The following is a 24,581-nucleotide window of genomic DNA, read 5'->3' as shown; positions in this document are numbered from 1 at the left end:
GAGAAATGCAGGCTTTTGTATTTAGGAAGCAAACAGGAAAAGAGGAGAGAAAAGTTAGGCTAAGTTTCTCTACCAGGTCGGGTGTGAACATGAAACCTAAGCCCTTGTCTTTTGCATTACTATTTAAAAAACGTTGCGATATAAGCGAAATAGAAAATCCTCTTAAGAAGTATCCTCGGGCTCCTTTTCGAGTCTCCAGCTCTGTCGGCTCTAGCAAGTGGGAGTTGGAGTCATCCTTTCTTATCAGTTTTAATACGCTTGGCAGCTGCGGCTCTGCCGATAGGGATTAGTTCTCCAAGTTAGTAAAGAGTCTGGTTTTCCACATAATGCTGCATTGGCTATATCTTTGTGAAATAAGGCTTAATTCAGAATCCTTGAAGCTATTCTGAGTGTCTCGTCGTCTGCAACCACCACACCTTGCTTTAGAAAAAAAAATAAAAAGATGCAAGGGTAATAGTTACTTAATATTTGCGTGCTAAAACAACATTGCATGTCCCAAGGCCAGTGGAGGACTGCGGATTAAGTTTGACCATCTGGGTTCCTTTAACGTGTACTGACGCTGCGCTGCATACGACCGTTTGTTATTTTGTTTTTGTTTTTCATTTCACCTCAGGTGAAATGCAGCCACCGCTGCAGGGATCGAACGTATCCGTGCTCAGCTGCCGAATGCAACGCCATAGCCACTAAGCCACAGTGGCGACTTCGCTCCTGGATAAGTAATTGTGAACTTAACACAAAGAAAATGCGTGCATGATTACGTACACAGTTTGTCACTAACATGCAAGCCGCCGGGTTTACTTATTTCCTATCTCATTGTTGCCTGCGCCCCAGATCTCTTGACTGTGAGGGACATCTTATCCCCACGACTCGAGAACTTAGGAGGGCCAGGGCTACCACAAAAGTGTCACTACTTGGATAAGAAGTAAACACAACGGAATGCTCTTTTTTCAGTAAGGCTCGGCCCGAAAAGCCCACATGGCAAAATGCCTATATCAACAAAATTACAGCCCATTTCGCAATGCAGTCTCTTGATGGTAACCATCACTACTTCTATATGTTCTCAACGCGACTCAGGCTGTGCGGAACGCCGTAGTAAAAGGCTACGGATGATTTCGACCACCTGTGGTTCTTTAACGCGCTCTGATATCGCACAGTACACAGGTCTCTAGCATTTCGACTCTGCCGAAACGTGACCGCCGTGGGTTGGATCGAACCCGCGATTTTCGTTTACTGTGCAATGTCAGTGCACGTTAAAGTTTGCCAGCAAAATTAATTGAAGCCCACCATTTGGGAGCATCGCATAGCCTTAAACCCTTTGGGGCGTTAAACCTAAAAAAAAAACAAATCAAATGGCCCATAATCCTGTTTGCTGACTCATTCAAGCATATACGCATTTTCGATAGGGCAATAAGAAAAAAAAAGACACACTGTCAACTCTAATGATAAAAGTAATGAGTCTTTTAGAAAAGAAATGGCAATGCCATGGGTTCAAAGTTGCATCTTTACGTTGCACGGCCTCAGCCAGACTGAGCCGACATTTCTTCTGTGAATCAGCTTAGACTGAATTTCGGCGTTCCGAAAATATATCATGGAACAAAGAAAGCTATTTCATACTTCAGTACGTGTAACAGCTCGTGAGCTGTTCGTGGTGCGTGTCAAAGGAAAATACGAAAATCCGTCCTGGTAGTCTGCAAAAATCAAGAGGCATAAGACTCTCTGAAACAAGTGACATTCTGTCTGGCGCCCGAGTGTGCCACTGGAAGCACCAGAGAGCAGGAGAGAGAAAATGTAAGCGCAGTGGTTAACTTACCACAACACAAAGATTATTCATCAAATTGTTTTTATGGGTATGTGTTTTGTGCCGCATGATAGCCTCTGCAGTGCAATGCGCGCTATGGCTGGAGTGGGTTAAAGAAAATAGTGCAAGACACACATTGGCGTATGATTGTTGTGTCTAAGACCCTTGGCCGCAGGTGGACATTCACAAGATTTAAAGGATCCTGAATTTGGGTGTGGGATTTGTTAATGACAATTATTTCAGAAATATTAGTGTCGCCGCTGCACAGGATAACCTTGGATGGGAATCACTCCAGCTTCGAAGGAAATCTCATAGACTAAAATTCCTCCACAGTGCATTCCACACAAAAACTGGCATTAATCGGGAGCATTATCTGCGTCATTTCGACAACGTCTCACTACGTCTTGATCAAGCCTATAAAATTAAAGAGATCAGATGTAAAACGAACTTCTTCAAGATGTCCTTCTACCCCAAAACAAATCGCGAATGGAATAAACCACCAAATAATGCGACAATTACCTTCACTGGTGTATTTTTTTCCACTTTGTGGAACGTGCATTGCAGTTAAGCCCTCCTTCTTTAATGGTTGTAAATGTGTTGCCTGTATAGTTGTTTGATGGTATGTTCCGTCGCGAACCGACCCAGGTTATAACTGTCTTCGACAGAGCAGAAAAAAAAGCAGAATTTTAACATGTATTAGTGCGTGCGTAGCGAGATGTCATGTTTAGGTCATGATCTCTTCTCGTTTATGACTACGATGATTCAGGTGCGAGAAACTGAAGATGCACTGTAAGCGTTTTGACGATTGAGAGCGGCGATGTGAATAGAGGGGGTTAGGTTCAAGGAGGGAAGTGTAGAAGAAGGCGAACAGTCTCGATTATAACAATAGCATATAAAATGCACAACTTTCTTCTAGACTGATTCTAACTTGTTAATCTCTAACTGCTTATACGGGCTCCAAACTACAGATACATAATCAAGTATGGGGTGGATTACAGATTTACACATTAGTAACTTTGTGTCTTTTGCAGAACTGGTTAGCGTTCGCCGTGGGGAACCAAATTTTTTTAGTGCTTATTACAGATGTAATCAACTTGTTTAGACCATGACATGTTAAGCGTAAATTTACACCAAGATACTTGTTTGTACTCAGAAACCATATCGACGGCACGGCCATGGAAAGAGTAACTGCAATGGGAGGGGAAAGATTTCTTAGTGAAAAACATTCAGACGGTTTTATCAAAATGAATGTCAATTTGCAAGGAGTTGCACCAATTGAACAACCTAGAACTTTTGGAACCGATAATGACCAACAAAACATAATCATAGCATAGAGGAAGAAATCAGCGCAAAGATGAATGTCGGAAGAAATGTGGGGGTGCAAATTGTTCATGTGGGATAAAAAAGTAGCGACCCAAGGAAGGAGATTTGGGGCCCTCCTGACGTCCCATCAACCGCAGCGGACTATGTAGAACGGCAAGAGACAACTAGGGAGCGAAGTTAGAGAAAGCTTGAAATATGTTTAACTAAATGAGGATTACTTAGTACAGCTTTAAGTTTGGCAAGAAGTTTAGAGTGAAGTATGGTTTCAAATGCTTTCGAGAAATCATTACCAGAATTTCGGGACAAGCGCTTCTAGTTCCGTTGGCTGCCACCCACGTGCCGCATGGCTTTGAACGCTCAAAAATGTGACGTTGACATCAAACATGACGTAAGGAAGAAAGAGAATAACCGAATGGCCGCAGGGGAACAGAACTCGATAGGGCGCTAGGCTTAGCGGCAATGGTTGGTGACTGTCCCAAATTCCTGGTAATGCTATAAAAACGACATCAGCCTGGTTGAAACATTAAGGTTAAGTGAACTAACTATAAGCGTGAACTCAGCTAATTATGTTACCCTTGCTAGAACCGCGCATAAAACGCTCGTATGTTAGACAGCAACTTATTTCATTCCAGGAAAAGCATGATGTGCTTAGAGCGACGTGTTCCAGCATTTTGCATGACTGTGATGTCAAAGAAATTGGCCTGTAGGTCGACAGCTACTGCTTATCGCCGGATTTATAAAGGAGTACTTTGGCTAACTTCCGTTAAGAAGGAAGATTGGCAGTTGATAAGAAGTTTTTGAATATGATTGTCAGATATTTTGGTGACCACATGGAATAAATAAGCAAGAATGCATTGTGTTCCAAGTTTAATATAAGGTTCAGAATGCCTTCACTAGTTACCTGAGCGTCACTGATTGCTTCAGAAGAATTTATATAAGCAAACGGCGGGATGAAGTTCTAATTGGTAACAAACACCGACTGAAAATATTTCTTGAAAACATTTGATATTACCGCCAGGTCACTGATGACGTCATTATATATTCTGAACGAAATGGATGAAGCGTCGTGAGGTTAAATAGAACACCAAAGATTTCAGGGGTTAGTTCTGAACAGATGGTGCAGGTTAACGTGAACAAAAGTAATCTTCAGTCGTTTGCAACTAAAGATTGCAAAAGTTATTTCTTTTTGTTTTGAGCAATCTCTTTTCCAGGAATTCGGTACGGCGCCAAGCCAGTGTCGCTAAGCCTAGTGGACGGTCACATTTTGTTATGCAGCCTCTCGACCACTGTCGTGTCTTCGCACGTAACGAATGATGTCATTGTCCTATGTTTTAGTCTTCAATGCCATGCGCTTTGTGGTGTGAAGCCAAGGGAACTGAAGCGTTTGTCTCAAATTTCTGGTAATGATCCCAGGTTTCGGAATCGATGCTTTCTTATGGAACGCTCAAACCTACGAACGCGACGAGACGATTGCAAGATGTCCTAGTCATGTTTGGAATGTTGCTATTTCTTTTCTTAGTTGTGACCACATGGAATAAATAAGCAAGAATGCATTGTGTTCCAAGTTTAACATAAGGTTCAGAATGCCTTCACTAGTTACCTGAGCGTCACTGATTGCTTCAGAAGAATTTATATAAGCAAACGGCGGGATGAAGTTCTAATTGGTAACAAACACCGACTGAAAATATTTCTTGAAAACATTTGATATTACCGCCAGGTCACTGATGACGTCATTATATATTCTGAACGAAATGGATGAAGCGTCGTGAGGTTAAATAGAACACCAAAGATTTCAGGGGTTAGTTCTGAACAGATGGTGCAGGTTAACGTGAACAAAAGTAATCTTCAGTCGTTTGCAACTAAAGATTGCAAAAGTTATTTCTTTTTGTTTTGAGCAATCTCTTTTCCAGGAATTCGGTACGGCGCCAAGCCAGTGTCGCTAAGCCTAGTGGACGGTCACATTTTGTTATGCAGCCTCTCGACCACTGTCGTGTCTTCGCACGTAACGAATGATGTCATTGTCCTATGTTTTAGTCTTCAATGCCATGCGCTTTGTGGTGTGAAGCCAAGGGAACTGAAGCGTTTGTCTCAAATTTCTGGTAATGATCCCAGGTTTCGGAATCGATGCTTTCTTATGGAACGCTCAAACCTACGAACGCGACGAGACGATTGCAAGATGTCCTAGTCATGTTTGGAATGTTGCTATTTCTTTTCTTAGTTGTGACCACATGGAATAAATAAGCAAGAATGCATTGTGTTCCAAGTTTAACATAAGGTTCAGAATGCCTTCACTAGTTACCTGAGCGTCACTGATTGCTTCAGAAGAATTTATATAAGCAAACGGCGGGATGAAGTTCTAATTGGTAACAAACACCGACTGAAAATATTTCTTGAAAACATTTGATATTACCGCCAGGTCACTGATGACGTCATTATATATTCTGAACGAAATGGATGAAGCGTCGTGAGGTTAAATAGAACACCAATGATTTCAGGGGTTAGTTCTGAACAGATGGTGCAGGTTAACGTGAACAAAAGTAATCTTCAGTCGTTTGCAACTAAAGATTGCAAAAGTTATTTCTTTTTGTTTTGAGCAATCTCTTTTCCAGGAATTCGGTACGGCGCCAAGCCAGTGTCGCTAAGCCTAGTGGACGGTCACATTTTGTTATGCAGCCTCTCGACCACTGTCGTGTCTTCGCACGTAACGAATGATGTCATTGTCCTATGTTTTAGTCTTCAATGCCATGCGCTTTGTGGTGTGAAGCCAAGGAAACTGAAGCGTTTGTCTCAAATTTCTGGTAATGATCCCAGGTTTCGGAATCGATGCTTTCTTATGGAACGCTCAAACCTACGAACGCGACGAGACGATTGCAAGATGTCCTAGTCATGTTTGGAATGTTGCTATTTCTTTTCTTAGTTGTGTTAGGAACAAAGCATTGAATACATGAATTTACGAGATGTTTAGAGTATTTTACAGAGCAGTTCATATTCTGGTTTGTGAGAGTGCACCAAGCTCATCGAAACGTTTAACTAAAACATTAAGAGAGTGGTTATCCGCGCGAGTGAATACAGGAAAGCTAGTGAACGTATTGGGTGATTTGGAAGTTCGGACAAAAGAGCGATACTAAAATGTCTTTCTGCACAAGCGTAGATAATTGGGCTAGATGGTGTCAGTTCATCATGAGAAGCATCGTGACAGACGGGTCTAAAGGAAGACGGACAACAAGAGCATTGAGGTAACTGAGTGTCCGAAAGTCCATCCTTTAGGCAAGAAGTATCTTTTTTCAGCTATATTAGCGATTAAAAAAACTAAGTCAAGGACGTAATTAAGCCTGGTGGCACTAGAAACAACCTGATTGTACCCAAAGGAGAAGAAAGCGTTTATTAGCTCTTTACAAATCGCTATGTCACGACCGACTGCGGACCGTGATGGCCAATGGATACCAGGAGCGTTAAAGTCTCCCATGCAGATAAATCTTGATGAAGCAATATTGACGTCGCTCATAAAATTTAAAGCAGCATGAAGGACATCAACGGAAGAGCGAGGTGCACGATATATAACACTAATTTCAATACACTCATTATTGAAGTAAATTTTACACCGCAGGGAATCAGTTTCTGCGGGAGAAGGCAAAACTGAAAATCGTAGATCCTACAGGGTAAGCTGTGCGACACCGCCACCGGTGCCATAATTCCTGTGAACTCAGAGTCGTGTATACCATTATAGAGCCATTTCTCAGTAATGCCAATATTATTGCATGGGGAATGATTATTAATAAGAGACAATAAATCTGGAAATTTTTTAACAATACTGCGAGCGTTAATATTCAAGGCAACAAAGTTACCAAAAGTAGGCGGAACGAAGCCCGGGAGTGGATGAGGCGGAAGTCGAAGATCCATACACAGAAGATTTTAACAGGTTGATTAGACGCTTTACTAATGAGTTTGAAGCGCCATTCCAGTTATAATGGACCTTGTCAATGAAAACAGGATCATATCACAACTTCACGACAAAATCGTTGTTACAATTTTGCCTAGATTGTCCCACAGTTTTTTTCAAAAATAGACTGAAGGCATGCAGAGAACTCTACACTAATTAAGGAATTAGAACCACTGTGTTTCGATATGTTTTTAGGACCTCGGAATTGTGTCTAATTTGAAAAACATTTATAATAACGGGACAGGTATAGCCAGTGCGTAATCTACCGAGTCTGTGCCAGCGTCCTATATAAGGACAGCTAATTTAAAGTTTTCAGTAAATAGAAGTTAAACGTTAGTCAACAGCGTACCCAGCGTTTTATTCCGGTCTTCCAAAATAACACGTAAAATAAAATTATTTCTTGACGTATGATTTTTGAGGTTACCATGTTTTAAGAGCACGTGAGTTAGTTTAGAATATATATAAGGAGTTGATTTCAGCATGTAAATAACAAATTAAACTGGAGTCTGAACACAGGTGAGGACTCTTGTGCAGCTACAAGTGACTGTAAACTGTAAAGCCTGTAAAGCATCAAAGGGCAGGCAGCTACGTGCTGAAATAACTTGATGTCCGAAATACCTCGAGGCAACTGATCCGGCCCTGTCAGTAGTTTAGAGAGCACTTCAGGCACAAAAGGAGCGCCATTGTCATGTCGTACAATGGGAGAAAGTACATCAGAAACCTTCTAGAGCGGAACTGAAACTAGATTCCTCGACCGGCTTGTAGGTCTATCAACAGAGCGGCTGCTCTTATTAAAGCTTGCTAAGTTTTTGCGAAGTGCCTGGATTGAGTTCCACATCGCCGCTCAGGAGTAGACTTGAGCAATATAACGCGTGTGAGCCCCAGGACACTAGCCTGTGTGGGAAAGAGCAGCAGCAGATAGTGATAATCAGAGCAGATACTCTCAGCATTAGAATTGTAATATACTTGCACGAACCGCAAGAAACAGTTACACACCGAGCTGGTGCCGCTTCAGCCTAGCCTACTGAAGAATGAATCCACGCGCAGGGCATTTATACCTTTGGCGGTTGACGTCACAGAGTGGAAGTTGTCGATTACTGGCCTGCGAAGGCAGTAATCGCGCGCCCCGAGCCGAGGGACAACGAAGGGGAGAAAATGACTACTGAAACAATCAGGCCACCCCCGCAAAAACGCAAAGGGGATGAGACGGACCCGCTGGTGGCACTCGAAAGTAGAGTAGAAAAGAAACTAGAGGCTAGAGATGCTAAGTACGAAGCAAGATTCGAAAGAATCGAGACCCTCCTCACCCAACTAATGGGTGCAATGAATCAAATACAGACGCAACTCGCGCAATTCACTGCCGTGCAGAACGCCTTCAACGAGAGGCTAACTACATTAGGAAAGACGGTTACTCAAATACAGCAAAATGGACAGGCGCAGCAAAAATGAAAACACTCTGGTGTGGCAGTGGAACTGCCGCGGTTTCCAACGCAAGCGAGCGCTCTTGCAGCAGCACTTAGAGCAGATTGAAGAAAAACCTTTAGCTATAGCCCTTCAGGAAACGGGAAAGGGACCACCAAAATTATCGGGATATCAAGCGTTCCACAGTGACCGAGGAGAAAAATCTCGCGTCTCCACGCTAGTTAAAAGACATATAGCGGTAGTCGAGCATGAGGTCAACTCACGGGATATCGAAGCCGTATTAGTAGAAATTATCACCGGTAGCAAAGACAAGGCTAGTATCTTCATCTTAAACGTGTACAGCACCCCCCAGCAAAGAAAGGCACGTTTCTGCGCCCTCTTCCGCAAGGCGATTAGAGCAGCTGGAAACAACACACTCATAATCTTAGGGGACTTAAATGCCGCCCACCAAGAATGGGGCTACAATAGACACGATCCCAAGGGCAGACAACTATGGGAGGACATACACGAACTTGGCCTCACCCTCCTGACGGACCCCAACTGCCCGTCCAGAGTGGGAAACAGCGTCTGTGCAGACACCACCCCTGATCTCACCCTTGGGAAAAACACGAGAGACGCGGCCTGGAAAAACACGGCTCAAAATTTAGGCAGCGACCACTTTATTCTGGCTCTCACCCTCAGCAAGGGCGTCAAAACACGTCGCCTCAAAAAACCCAAGATCACTGATTGGGACATGTTCAGGCAAATTAGAGAAAATGGTGAATCGGAAGGCGATATCCAAAACATAGAGCAATGGGCGGAGGAACTTAGGCAACAAGTCGAGAGGGCAACCACGACCCTGCGAGAAGACGATGCGCCAGCGACGGTTGATAGCAAACTCCTTCACATGTGGGAAGCGAAATGCGGCATGGAGAAACGCCTCCGGTCACAAAGATGGAACAGGAACCTTAGAAGAAGGATAGCAAGGTACAACAAAGAGATTGAGGATTACGCAGCAAAACTCTGCGAACAAAATTGGTGCAATAGATGTGACGAGATGGAAGGGAACATGAGTCTAGCTAATACGTGGAGTCTACTCAGACACCTGCTTGACCCTGATAATTCGAAAACCCAATCGGGCATAAGACTTACGAAAGCCAGGCACACGTTTGAGGGCTCGGACAGAGAACTCATGGCAAAATTAATTAATATGTACATAGGAGATACAAAAACCTCACTCCTGCCGGAGTACGAAAGACCCCCAAACGAGGCCCTAGACGCGCCGATCACGGAAGCGGAGGTTCGCGCCGAAATATTAGGCCTAAAAACAAAGTCGGCCCCTGGTCCAGATGGCATTACAAACAAGGTCCTCCGAAACTTGGACGATAATTCCATCCTCATGCTCACCAAATACATGAACATCGTATGGGACCGAGGCCGCCTCCCACAACAGTGGAAGACGGCAAACGTGATTTTAATACCGAAGCCGGGCAATCCCCCTAAGCTAGAAAACTTACGGCCAATCTCTCTAACATCCTGTATTGGGAAATTGATGGAACGGGTAGTCCAAACGCGCCTAACGCGTTTCATGGAGCTCAACGATCTGTGGCCGCACGAAATGGTAGGGTTCCGACCCGGCCTGTGCACACAAGATGCAATGCTCCGCTTGAGACACGACATCATAGAAAATAGCACCAAGGACGCGAGGGTAATATTAGGTCTAGACCTGACGAAGGCCTTCGATAACGTAAAACACGCGGCAATCCTCTCTGGCCTCCGAGAGCTGGGGATCGGAAACAAAACGTACGGCTACATAAAGGACTTCCTGTCGGGTAGAACGATAAAAATAAGGTTTCAGGACATTGAATCCCCCACCGTCAAACTAGGTAGTAGGGGTACGCCGCAGGGTTCAGTGCTGTCCCCATTCCTCTTTCATGTTGCCATGCGAAATCTCCCGGCAGAATTGAGAAAAGTGGAAAACTTGAACTTCAGCATGTACGCGGACGACGTCAACCTATGGGTCACCCAGGGCAGCGACGCGAACATCGAGGAGCGCTTACAAACGGCAGCAGACACCGTAGTGTCCTATGCGGCTGAAAGGGGCCTCTCGTGCGCTCCCCAAAAATCGGAGCTCTTTATCTACAATCCGAAGGCGCTCAGGCACAAACGCCAGATAAACATCAACATAACAGTAGAGGGCCAAACAGTGCCAAAAGTCGAGCAGATTAGGATCCTGGGGCTATTTCTACAAGCGGACGGGTACAATGATACAACGATAAAGAAATTGAGTGCGTACGCCACGCAAGTCATGGGTCTGTTCAGGAGAATCGCACTCAAGGGTCGAGGCCTTAAAGAAAGAAGCCTCCTGAAACTAATGCAGGCTTACATCACTAGCCGCATATGCTACGCCACACCATTCCTAAACATCAGATCGGACGAAATGCAGAAAATAGACGCACTCATCAGACGATGCGTGAAGAGGGCTCTGGGACTCCCCATCTCGACCTCTACTGAACGCCTCCTCGAAATGGGTGTGCACAATAATTGGACGGAGCTAGCGGAGGCTGTGCGCATGGCACAACTGGAAAGGTTAAGCAAATCTACCACGGGCAGAACCATCCTTGGCTGGGTGGGGCTGCAGTCAGACAGGGGGACATGCCAACACGCGGACATTCCACGAGGATGCCGCGAACACATAACAGTGCCCCCGCTACCTAAAAACATGCACCCCACATACAACGGGGAGAGGAGACGGAAGAGGGCCGAGACTCTCGCCAAAAACGCGGACAAAATAGGGCCGAAAGGAGTCGCCTACGTGGACGCGGCTAGCGGAAAGTTGGGGGCGGCGGTGGCTGCGGTCGTTGACGGCCGCGGCGTACCCGTCGCCGCCGCTTCCGTTAGAAGTCGAAACATAGACACGGCCGAAGAAGTTGCAATAGCGCTCGCTTGCGTTGGCACGGAAGCCAGTACGATCATTAGCGACAGCAAAACAGCTGTCTGGAACTTTGGAAAAGGGAGGGTCTCGAAGGAGGCAGTCAAAATCTTGGAAAAGGGAAAACTCGATAGACGAGTTCGAATAATTTGGACCCCCGCGCACGAATCCGTCCCCGGCAACGAGGCGGCGCACGAGCTAGCCCGAGCACTCTACTTCCGGGCAGCCGCAGAGCCGCCTGGTTGCGAAGGGATGGACGAGAGGCTGCAGACATACAAAGAGATCATAGAGCACTATAGACTTGGTAGACGGTCCCTGCCACCACCGGACCGAGCGCTAACAAACAGGGAGGCAGTCGCATGGCGGCGCCTGCAAGCTGGGAACTTCCCGAACCCCGTCTGGCTCTACCACACGTAAGTGGAGGAAAGAGCCGACGATAAATGCGCGACATGTGGAGAGAGGGGTACTTTAGACCACATAATCTGGCAATGCCCTGGTTCCCCGGGCGCCAAGGAGAACATAAGAAGTAGAGAAGCCTGGGAACTGATGCTGCGAAGCGAGTCCCTCGCCCACCAGCAGCAAGCCATCCGCCTGGCGGCTAAAGCCGCGAAGAAACACTGTCGCTTCGCCTGTCTTTAGTCGCGGAGACCCCGGCCCCCGCTCTCCAGGCCTGCGTGCCGGGGATGGGGAGTAGGGGGTCTCCTACATCGGTGGAAAATAAAGTTCTTACTCACTCACTCACTCACTTGTCGATGACTGGCTGATCTAAAAGGCCATCGGGCCTGAATCCTGGCTTCTGGCTCCTGTTTGCACTACAGCAACAACAAGGAACAACGTGTACGTACGGCAGTATTAAAACATTTCCGACTCTCAACTCGCTCCTAGCTGATGACCAAAATTACCTGTGGCGGGAGCAGTTGGTTAATTTGAAATGTACTACAAGCGGGTGACGTGAGAGTTAGCGGACCCTGACAAAAAATCTGACCCTCCGCCTCAGATTAAAAGAGGCATGCATGGGCAATCCTACTTATTGTGGACGCCAATCAATCGTACTTTGCGCAAACTCCTTATGTTAAGAGGTCGATGCACGCAAAGCATCCATGGCAAAAGCACCGGAAGCATTTGGTAATAATATCAAAAAGTGATGTGCTCCTTAGAAAGAGGTCATTCCGAACATTTATCTCAATGTAACGCCTATCAAATCAGTCACTTAATAAAGTTATAGCCCTGGAAGCAAAGCTTTCGAACGTCCCTCGTTTATTAGAGTCTTGTGGATCGAATCCTCAGCAACCGGCGCTGACATTTGTCCTTTCATCAAACTGTGTCGATATATTAGAGCTTGAGTGGCATGTTGAATTAACAGTGAAGCTAAACGTGGGATTAGAAACCTATGCTTTTGGTTGATGCTGCGAAGTTAAATTACTGCGGTTGTGCCGTTAAATCCTCTGAGAAAAGTTAAAAAAGTATTCACATTGAGGGTGTGGACATGGAATTGCGAGAGGAAAACCTCGCGAAGGTGCTTCGATTTAGAGATACGCCTTAAACACGCAGGAAGTTGTGATGAAATTTCGGCACTTCAACTTTCACCTCGAGGACAATAAGACACGTTTGTCCGTCCCTAAAGGAGGGGCTGGAGTCTCACAGATATTTTTGTTATTTTGGGCCAAATGTATTGAACCTGTACAATCGCATTGAGTTTCTTATATATATGCTACCAGCTTTTCGCCATGTAAATTATATCTCAAGATATTTGACATTTACATCCCTTTCTTCCCACACACAAAAGAAAAAAATTACTCACCAGAAAACTATCATTAACATGTGACTGGGTAGTATAAACACAAGCATTCTTTAGAAACACATTTCAGATTAAGTCACCATTAGTTATTTTACAACGCACTGAAGTTCAGTGAAGTTAGGACTGTTTAACCAGCATCCTAATTGAGAATTCAGAAAAATATTTGTCAATATTAACTGTGAAATCAGCTTCAAACATTGCTTACTTTAATCAAATAGCAGAGTGATGCAACAAAAAGTATTGCTTTTTCTAAGATGTCCTGCTAGGAAACTTGCAAACAGTAAGAAAATTTGTGCTTTAAGAAAATGAGGAGATACGAAAAGAGATGAGGTATAAATTGGAATTATAAGTGGCAAACATAAAATATTTGATCCAACAAATGAAAGGCTTCTGACGCAGGCAATATGAGTTGAAGGTTTCGAAAATGCTTTTCCCGAAAAATACATTTTTTTCCGCAATTTTTCTGCGCCAAAACCATTGTCTTTTTTTAAAGCGTTACAGCACTAGACGAAGCAAAGTATAGCTGTGCTTTCCGAAATACTGCCTGGACCAAGGTAAACAACTTCAGTGCCAGACAGGGATTAAAGATGACCTCCTTCTATCTTAGGTGAAAACATCCATCCTCAATAATCCCTTTTCTAGAAGCAATTCAATTGCAGACACACTCTGGCAATAGTGAACCGTAAACCTTGTCAACGTGCTCCCTTTGTTCGTTACTTAAAGGGAGCAAAAAAAGATACCTCTTTCATTTAATAAGGATCACACGGCCAGAAGTTTCCTTTTTGCGGCCTTGGTCTTATGACCCCTCCTATTTATTTACGTTAGTTTGACCATGAGCGTCTTTTTGCCAAGGCAAAAAACAAAAGTGGTGTATTTTTTTTTACGTTCAAATCAGCCGTCACAAAGCTGTTTCGTAAAATTGGGCCCTGTTAAAAAGCCTCGTCGCTCAATGACAGAACGCGCTTTACAAGTGCGTGCTTCTAACATCTGCTTGATGCCAGCAAAGGAGACTTTTGTTGAGCCATTTCAAGAGAACTCGACGCCTTTTTGCCCCGCTTTGCTACGAAATATACATGTGTAATACTTACCTTTAAAAAAAAAATATGCGCACCCTGAAGCGTGAAACTTGCTACAATAGTGAAAACATGTCTAATTACACGAATGTGATGGCGTGTATGAAGTAAAATACTGCAGAGCGTGCCTTGTATATTGCATCTTTTCTTGAAACGAACCGTAATATTCACTGGAATACGAGGCTCTCCTGAATTTTAAAATCAGCTACGCGCTCAACGTAAAAGAAAAGAAAAAAAATGAGAGAGAGAATAGAAGAGAAGCACGTATACGCTGTGTCTTCTTCGTGAGCCTGAATACATATTGAATGAGCCTCGGGGAAGCCCGGCGTTTCGTTTTTATTTCTCATTCCCGAAATAAGTTTCTCTCTCTCGTTGAGCAAATAACTCCGAGCGAATTGAATCACGCACGTGCTCAGTGCGACTACAGCTGGCAGGTTGCCTTGCGCAAAGGCCGCTGGTCCGAAAAGGGACGACACGTGCGGCATCAGTGCGTGCATGAGATTTCGTATAATCGGGCGGGGAGAGGGGCGCGCGGCATAGCTTGTTTTCTTTGCCACTACTGCAAAAGCGCAAACGAGTTTGTGCGTCGGTTTCACTGAACATATTTTTAACCTCGATGCGATAGCATTTCTAGCGCCCGTTCGATGAGTTCACGAAAATTCGCTACAATGAACGAGGTGCGCACGTTATGGGCGAGCAATTTTAGGAGAAAAATCTTCGCGCATTAAGGAACCTTGAAAATCGCGCCCCCTGCCCGCCTACTCTTGAATTAGTCACTGCACTAGTCGTCCATTCGTTTTTTTTTTAGTTTATGCATGTGTTTCGCATCTGACAGGTAGAGCCACACGCATAATGCAACGATATTATGAACACATGGAAGACTTATAACTTTATAAGCGACTGTAGATCTACGCGAACATGAGGACATGTGAGGGACGCTAAAGGGAAGCATTAAGTCACGCTAGATAAAAGGATTCTCGCTACATGATATAAACAGCAGTAGCATGTCGAATGGAATGGAGAAGGCGTAACGGCCACGTGACACGGTGAGCTTCGCGTTGTCTTACTGCGCCTGAGCCGGAAACGAGGTTTGTGGTACGGCAAACCGTCCATCGAAACGAGCAAGCGTGGGCTTATCCCTCGTGTCTCAGCTTCGCTGCACTGATAATGTGGCTCATGTGTGGCCCGGTTAAACTGCCGCGTTCCTTGTGCTCGCGCCTAGCGCTTGGCGCGATGTGCAAGTCGTGAACAGGCAAACGAGGTCCAGGGCGAATCCCGGTGGGTCTCGCTTAGGTTCGACTTCATTCACTATAATCGTTAGGGGCACCTTGCACTAGCCACCTTGTGCCATTCCTTCGCGTCCGCTGTCACGGAGGTGCATAGGTTGTGAATGGCGATTTTAATGAGGTGATAAGCACGCTCTTGACCTCTTTAGCGCTGCGGTGGTTGGTGGTCGTGGAGCACTGTTGAGGTAATGATAATGGCAGCCGCCGCGGTGGCTGAGCGGTTATGGCGCTCGGCTGCTGGTCCGAAAGACGCGGGTTTGAACCCGGCCGCGGCGGTCTAATTTCGATGGAGGCGAAATTCTAGAGGCACGTGTACTGTGCGATGTCAGTGCACGTTACAGAACCCCAGGTGGTCGAAATTCCCGGAGCCCTTCACTACGGCGTCTTTCATAGCCTCAGTCGCTTTGGGACGTTAAACCGTGATAAACCAAACCAATGATAATGGCAGGTGAGAGTGTAAGAAAGCTGAGGAACTGAAGGGGGCCCCTGTGTTCAGCGCGTTTCTCGTCTGCGTCGTGAAATAATAAAGAAAATGATAATATTTATTTAAAAATCTCGACTAAAGGAAAAAAAAAAGAGTTTGTTAAAATAACGCCTAAGAAAAATGGTTGAGGTCTTGCAAAGCAGCTCGGGCTGCCCCTACAACTGGTTGATACGGAGCGCTTCGCCCACACTAATACGAAGTCTTGCCAAAAAAATACCGCCACGTTTTGGAACAAAAGAAACTTGTGGAGGTCGCCCAGGAAGGCGATCGCGGCCACATTTATTGACGGCTGCCGAAAAGGAGATAGCACCGTAGCGGCGGCGGCGGCGTCTGGCCCCGGCCATGGTCCCGACGTTACCACGAGCGCGTGCGGTGGATACTTCGTCCTTTTTGGAAGTTCACCGCCGCCAGCCGCGCGGGTCGCTACAAACAAGTTCTGACGGTGGTGGCCGCTAATGTTACTTCCGAATATATTTTATTGTCTGCGTGGCTAGTAACAAAATCAACATTAATTACTTGATCTCTTAGCTGGCGGCTAAAAGTGCGGCAAGTTTTCCGTAAAGTCATTTTAAGAAGAAAAGTCAGAAGTTTTAACCAGATGTTTTAAGCACATCGCAAGAAACTAGCAGCAGCGTCACATTTTGAAACCGCAGCGTTATTCATGACATTTGTTCTCACTGTGTTTTGGACGAAGCACACGAAAATTAAAATGGCTGTTGCATAAGCTCATGCCATCAAAATAATCCTGTTTGCCGGCGCACGTTTACCACCGCTGGCATGAAATGCTCACGCTAAAGCGTCGTGGCTTTACCACCATGCGACCACAATATCTGGCGCCTGCGGTGTTCTCGCGATGAGTTAAGGGCGTGATGTTTTCGGGAAATTTGCTCTCATGTATTGCTTTTCAACCAGAACTTTTAACGCGTCTCCAATGCTTCAAACTGAAGTAAGCAATGTTAACCAAACTATTGGTTTTGGTTTTATGGGGTTAACGTCCCAAAGCGACTCAGACTATGAGGGAAGCCGCAGTGGAGGGCTCCGGATAATTTCGGTCACCTGTGCTTCTTTAACGTGCACTGACATTGTACAGTTCACGGGCCTCTAGAATTTCGCCTCCATCGAAATCCGACGGCCACGGCTGGGAGTGAACCCGCGTCCTTCGGGTCAGCAGCCGACCGCCATAACCACTGGGCCACCATGACGGCAGGACCCAGTTATTCAATTAAGTCATAAAAAAGTAACCGGTTCCAGTTACAATAACTCTGCAGCAGTTTCATTCTTATGAAATCATCCAGCATAATTTTGAAGGTTGATGTTACGCGAAACAGCTCGTACAAATGCAGCGACCTCCTTGGTGCTATGGCATACGCGGCATTCATATTTCATACTACGTTTAAAAACACCTGAAGGTTTTATTAAGGGATGCAACAAGGGTACCCTCAGATTTAAAGGAATAAAGGGCAACAGGGACCTTCACTGACGTAACACTCGCGTGTAATTAAACTACTTGGATAGTTTTCGCAAGCGGAGAAACCAGTCGAGTCATCAAGGGGCGCTAGATGTTACTTATTCTCTCGTACATTTCGATTTCATGCGTATATTATGTTCAATTAGTGTACAAAATTAAAATAATGAATGAAAACCAAGCTCGAAGGTAAATGCTCCTAAGGTCATGGCGGTCGTAAATACTTCCTAGGTCAGGAAAATTTTATTGTTGTCCAGGTAGCAGCTGTTTGAAAAGAAAAAGAAATATTAGCATGCAGTCAGGGACTGCCTTATAATTATGAATAAAGAGCACATTTTTATTTTTCTTCGAAGTTTTCCTGCAGACGCACGCTCCTTTCAATGCCTGATAACGTTCGACGCGGAAATACAAGAAATGTAGTCCTTGAGTGTAATCTAAGTGTTTCCTTTATTTTTGATTGTGCCTGCATCTCATGCTGCATATTTCGAAGACAAGATGGCTTAGAAATGAGGTATATACTGAAGAAAAGTGAAAGACCTGCCCTTCCTTACATCTCTTTACTGCTCTGGTGTTATATAGGGCCGGGTGACGACAGCCCGGTGGAGCTTTACATATTAACACGTTGAAAAAAAACCCAGGTGGTCGAAATTTTCGGAGCCCTTCACTACGCCGTTTCTTATAGCTTGAGTCGTTTCGGGAAGTTAAAGCCCCATAAACTAATCTAAAATACATTTTAAGATACTGTACCTATAGTGTGCGTCAAGATATGCGCTGCCCGAAGCCATTAAAAGTTTTTCAGCTTTAACTTCTGCTTCGCGTAAGCGGACAGCCTACTTTCTAAATTCATGGGTATAACTTACGGCGCTCGCCAATATGCCTTACACGAGATAGGAAAACAACAGCGACAGTATCACTCGGCAAACTGCTGCGCGACATCACAAGGTTAGCGCCTGCGTCAGGCACCTCCTGGGAACCACGGAAACGCCACGTGCTGCAAACAAGGTCGCAGATAGATATCTGGCGGCAGCCTCGTCGCTTAAAAGGCGGAAAATTGTAAGCAACCGACGAAACACACACTTGTAGCTAAGCGGGTTTACGGCCCGCTCTGCCGTCGGACGAGTGGGGAGTCCACAGCGCATGCACGCATCGCTGATGGGGTCAGCGTGTTTGCGAAGCGGCGCTTACGCCCGTTCGCCTGCTCACAGCGGAGCGCGCGCAGCCCGTGAGCGTGTTTGCGAAGTCCAACATGGCGGCCACCAGAACGATCGCCGGAGTGTCCACATCTTTGTCTTCAATCGAGGCGCAACCACGCCCACACGTAAAAAAAGCCGCACAAGTGGCAGGGACAACTTGCTGTCGTAGCTCACTCGCGCTCACAAACAGTGTACAACAAAAACGAAACAAGGAGATTTGCTTGGTGAGTTAAGGCCGGCGCTTGTCTTCAATTTGGCAGTGGAAATTTTTTTTTGTCCAACACGGCGACTTCAATGTTAGCTGGAAAGCACCACTATTGCCAGATAATGTACTCATAATACAGAAAGGTACTGTAATCTGGTAGTTATACTATAATAAAGGAAGCGTTATCCATACCGATTTTATGGCAGCTCCGGTTATTACTAATAGGTGGTCAGCAAAGCGCTCCGCTGGACCGGAAGAAGGCGACGCCGCGCTAAAACTGTCATCTCGCGCAAAGCTCCGCTGAGAACTCCGAGCGGAGCAAACCGGAAACCCGCTCAGCTAAATGTCTCTAATGACGCATCGGTGCGAAGGAAGCGTATCATTTCTACTTAAATATCGCCCCATTTAAGCCACCTGTGTAAGTTCAAGACTCATGGAACACATATTCTCAAAGGGCTCATCCAGCAACTTTTTGCTTCTTAGCGAACGCGTTTTAGTGCGGAAGCACTACTTCACTAGCAATCCTGTAAAAGCCGATGGTTCTCCGAAATCTCGACCTTTCACCTTTAAGATTAAATGACTTGGATACGAAGGGGCTAGTGGACGGTCAAGTGGCACGAAAGTTCAAAAGCAATTATCGGGGAGGATAACGTAAGGCAATGTCTAAGCAACAGTCAAGCGAATACGAAGGACAATGAGCCTGTTTAGGCAATAGTCAAGATAATTCGGAACCAAGTGTTTTCGCGTTTCATACTTGGCTTAATTCCTTTGAAACACTGTCTTGTTTTTTGTTTGTCACTATTGCGATGCACAACTTACTCTCGTTAGTTGCGCGTTACTCCTCGTCGCTCTCTTGACGCTACTTCGCTGTCAAATCACGGCGCGCTGACCTCAAAGCCTGCAAGATTCGTAACAACGTAATTGCAAGGCCAGCAGCTGAAGGCAAATGGGGATCAACAGAGATAACACAGCGCATCTTCTACGCCTTCCCCACTCGAGTGTGGTTCGATGGAGGCGAATGATTAGTGTGGTCATCAGGAAACCGAACTGCAAACGATCCTGTAGCGTCGTATACCGGCGTGATCGCTCGTACCGTAAGCAACCGGAAGTAAAGCCGCTAACTATAAATTTCTTCTCGCACAGCTTACCACGCGTTTGGGAAAGCGACCTGCCACAACGAGCAATCCGGCTAATTAACGCGCAGTTTGAATTTTTGTGAGCGAAACAAATTCATTTAATAATTTTATATATATTTTTTGACACATGCACCTCCATGCATCTTATAAAGGGAGCGGGCACTGGCACGGGTCATTTGCAGTCCGCGGCTCGGCCCCGCAGTTCACCATGGTCAGTTTTGTAAAAATCAGGTCGACTTACAAGCGGCAACATATATAGTTCGTCCTGACTTCACGAAGGAGACAACTGTCAGTCTAGCAAGGTTTAACCAGGATAATGTGATGGACTCTGGGGCTGCTTTGCATCCGATCGTAACGCTAAAAAGCCCAGCTTTCTTGGACACCCTTCTTAATTGTGAAGCATTTGAGGAATAATGCATGGGAATGTGCCAGTCTTCCGATGAGTAGCAATATCTTGCTTCTAAAATTTGTCCTGCGCTCGCACCGTGTTGGGAAGGCGACCTTAGAAAAGCAATGGGGTGCGTTTTGCACTATTAATACCAAAAAAAATACAAGTGACCTGAGGAGGGATCAGCGAATATATCAATTGTTATGGGTGGTTCTGATGATTCGAGATAGCTGGCTGGGCACCTTCATCCGCGTGCGCAGCCGGTCTCGGGAATTTCAGTGCTGTTCACCAATATGCGCAGTGTTGTTCGCAATCGCGATGACCTTCCCTGTGCCGCCGATACCACATCGGCCGACGTTATTTTCCTAACGAAAACAAGGCTGAGTGATTGTCACAGATCTCCCCGGAGAACATTCGGGCCGAAAGAATGGACTAGGCGGCAGGTGTGCCCACACAGACGAACATTTAATGCCCCCTACGTGACACAAACGCTAGCACACAAAACACAAAACACAAAGACTATCAATACACACGACCCGAGAACACTGCTACTAGCGTCTACTACTAGCGTTCTGCTCTTAGCGGTCGGCGTTCGTGCTCACGGTTGGTTCGGTGCGGATAAGGCGTGTTATGGGTCCAGTAGCCGGCGTCGAGATGGCGTTCGACGTGCTGCGGCTGGCGTCGCTGACGGCGTCGTACAAGCTCCCGGCCCAAGCGCCCGTAGAAGTGATGCCGGTGTTGTTGGCGCTGGGGGCACCACCCGGATGGGTGGCAACAGCGCTGGAGACACCCCTGGTCGTAGCAGGTAGTAGCGTCCTCCGTTGACTCCCGGGAACGGGCTCAGGAGCGGCAGGAAGTTCACGGTGCGAAGCCGTAGAACGCGAGCTCACAAGAGCAGTAGCCGGCGTCGCTCTCTTCCAGCCGAAGTGTCCCTGACCCGATGGAGCCTCCGCTTCTCTGTTCTTCCTCCCGTGCCTCGCTCTCCCTCGCCCTTTTATAGCCTTGGCGTTAGTCGACGTAATCCTTGTCGTCGTCTTCTCCCTCTTCTCTTCTCCACCAACCATGTCTTCCCACCTCACTGAATACTTCAGCTTCTTTACACTTCGGTTAATCCATGTCATCATTATCGCCGTCCTCTTTTTCTTCAACCCTCTTTCCTTCATACTTTTATTTCGGGCTACCTATTATATGGGACAAGGGCCCCCTCTCTCAAGAGTTTTTCCGTGAAAAACTGCTCACGTCATCCTTATCTTAACGCCTTCCAGCCAACCGACTATCTTCTGTGGCGATTCTGGACCCAGCACACAACACACCGCAGTTGTCCAGCACGCACTAAAAGCACACCACTAACACAGCGCACCAAAGTGCACTTACGGAACATTAACACACCACTGCGGTTGTCCGTACGGTGTCCGTAATAAACAAGTTAATGTCCACAACACACTTCATTGTATAAGTACCTAATAACAACAACAAGATACATCCCAGAGATACCTTGAGCTGTTGGCTCTGTCTGTATAGAGATCTAATTTGCAACATATGACCCCCGTTTTGCCTGGCACATCCGAAACCTTCTCCCCCTTAATTTAGAGTAGAGATGTGATCGTCTGCCTTCATTCAAATTGGGCTTCCTTAGTACCTCATTCCATCCTATAATTTTCTTCCCACTGCTCGTGGGTGCCTCGGCAACATCACCTGTCTCCTCTGCCACTACCGCACATGCTACCTTGGTTGCGTACCATACAGGACCTCTTTTTTTCGTATTTCTTCAACATATATACGTGGAAAACCTTCTTAGTGTCATCTATCAATAACTCCTAATCCATGTCCTTTTCCTTCCGCGTCAGAAGGTGCGGGCAATTCCATTGCATCAGCAATTTATTATGATCTGTGGGTAGCAAGATGAGAACCTTGTCGCCCGGATTCAGATTCCTGTGAGTGGCCTTCTTGCAATAGTATCCCTATAGCGTTCGCGCGCCCTTTCCAGGCCTTGATCTGCAAGCCTGCGTGCTTCCTTCAACCTGTCCCGAAACTCAAGAACGTACGTGTATGTTGTCTTGAGATCTGATGCAATCTCTTTATTAGCCCACAGCTCCCTGAGTATTGCAAGTGGACTTCTAACGGTTCTCCCATAAAACAACTCGAAAGGCGAGAAACCAAGACTCATTTGCGGTACTTCGCGGTAAGCGAACAAGAGAGCTGGAAGATATCTATCCCATTCAGTAGGTCTCTTCTGGCACATTTTCCTGATCATACTTTTGAGGGTGCCGTTGAACCGCTCTACAAGCCCATTATACATGGGATGGTAAGGCGTCGTCAGTAACTGCCTTACTGACAAAAGGCGGTTAACCTCCTTCATTAGTTCCGATGTGAATTTCGAGCCCCGGTCACTCAAAACTTCCCTCGGGAAACCATAACGCGAAAACATTTCCACAAGACCCTCCGCCACTTGGATACTGTCAATAGTCCTCAATGCAATAGCGTCAGGATAACGAGTGGCCACGTCAACCAGAGTAAGCAAATATCTATTGCCTTTGGCGGATACTGGAGAGATTGGCCCCACAATGTCAATAGCCACTCTTTGAAACGGTAGGTCGATGGCTGGCATCTTGCCCAGAGGTACGGGATCAACTCTTCCCTTCGGAACTGTACGCTGGTACACGTCACATGAGCGAACAAAGCGCTTAACGTCACTCTGTACGCCCGACCAAAGGAACTCCTCGGTGCTCCTAAACACCGTTTTTTGAACACCCTGGCATCCGGCCATAATGGCGTCATGTCCTAAGCGTAGCACTGTCTCTCGCAAATCCCTCGGTAACACCAGCTGTTGGACCCGCTTTCCTTAGCTAAATATGCATTCCCTGTGCCGAAGATCATTTACCAATTGATACTCGAATGACGTACGACTATTCTTTCTTTTCACTTTTTCCCAGACTCTTTCGAAGCAGGCTTTTAAGCTCGGGTCTTCTCTTTGCCTAATTGCCATTTCGCCCGGTGTTACGCTGAGACACATCGTAACAGGAGTAGAGAGCGGGCGCTGCGTTGCTCGGGCTGTCGCTTGAGCTCTTGTCTCCACTGCCGACGAGAAACTGACTGCCTCATTACACGTCTGACCTGTCGCGGGCCTTTCCTCGTTTGGGTGTTCTTCAACGTTGAGAATCCTCCACTCGGGATCCCGGTCATCGACACTTCTTGCACCCGTAATGTTTCCCAAAATGAGATCGTAGATGGGCTGCTCTGCGCATTTTTTCTCCACCTGTCCAGTATAATATAGCGTGGAAAATAGAATCCTGGCTTCAGGAAGGTACCTTACTGTGCTATCTACAAGAGTGACGGCCGACACTTCCCCTGTAAGATCCTCGTCCTTCACCAGGCTTCTCTGAACCAAAACTGTGTTGGCTCCGCTGTCTCTAAGAGCCAATATAGGACGGTCCCCTATTTATTTGCCCAACCACCACCGGCATTGCTGCTTTCTACTTGGGTGTTCCACTCACCACCTCGTATCCCAGCGGCATTTGCTCTCCTTTTACCTGTGTAAATTCAGATAGTGTGACAAGTTCTGCCCGAGAGTCGACAACGCATGCAGCTTGGTCTTGCGTTCTGTATCATCACTCATCCAGAGTATGACCCCTCCTCTTACAACCTTGACACACAACCTGTGTCTTTTGGGCAGCGCTACTAGTCCGAGAGCAAACTGCATGATGTCCCACCTTGCCACAGAGAAAACACCTTACTGGCGCCTTAGATGCACCACCATATGCTCTTGGTTTTGTCGCATCTGTGTCTAGGACCTTTTGTGTTTCCTCCCATGCCTTATTTATAATTATCAGGCCTTGAGCCTCGAGGAATCGGTCTGCAGTGTCGGCAAACTCTTCTAGTGAAAACAACTTTCTTTCAGGAATAGCGCCAGCTTTGGACTGAAACATGGTAAAAACTGCTATGTCGCAATCTGGTCACGCACCCCTTCAAAACTCTTTTCTGTGTTTGACATATCAAGCCATCTATCGAAATAGTTTGTCAGCCTGCAGGAAAACTGCTTAGCGGTTTCAGAATCCTCAGGTTTCGCGGTGCGAAATCTCTCCTGAAAACCCTCTGCCGTAGGCCTGAATCTTTGGAGGTGTGCCGTCTTGACTCTCTCGTAGTTGATGGAATCAGCAGC

The 24,581-nt window shown here is 46.2% G+C and overlaps 1 protein-coding gene across 2 annotated transcripts in view; it reads right to left on the bottom strand.

Moving 5' to 3' along the window:
- Positions 1 to 21,501, bottom strand: part of LOC144114505 (ornithine decarboxylase-like) — an 83,533-nt gene extending 62,032 nt beyond the window's left edge. For both annotated transcript variants that reach the window (XM_077648295.1, XM_077648296.1), the window contains exon 1: positions 21,025 to 21,501. In XM_077648295.1, the coding sequence (XP_077504421.1) occupies positions 21,025 to 21,486 (462 nt within the window). In that variant the 5' untranslated portion in view covers positions 21,487 to 21,501. The remainder of the gene's footprint in view (positions 1 to 21,024) is intronic.
- Positions 21,502 to 24,581: the final 3,080 nt, after the last annotated feature.

The sequence above is a fragment of the Amblyomma americanum genome, chromosome 1, assembly GCF_052857255.1.
Source record: "Amblyomma americanum isolate KBUSLIRL-KWMA chromosome 1, ASM5285725v1, whole genome shotgun sequence".
Lineage (NCBI taxonomy): Eukaryota > Metazoa > Arthropoda > Arachnida > Ixodida > Ixodidae > Amblyomma > Amblyomma americanum.
This window is presented reverse-complemented; position numbering and strand designations above follow the sequence as displayed.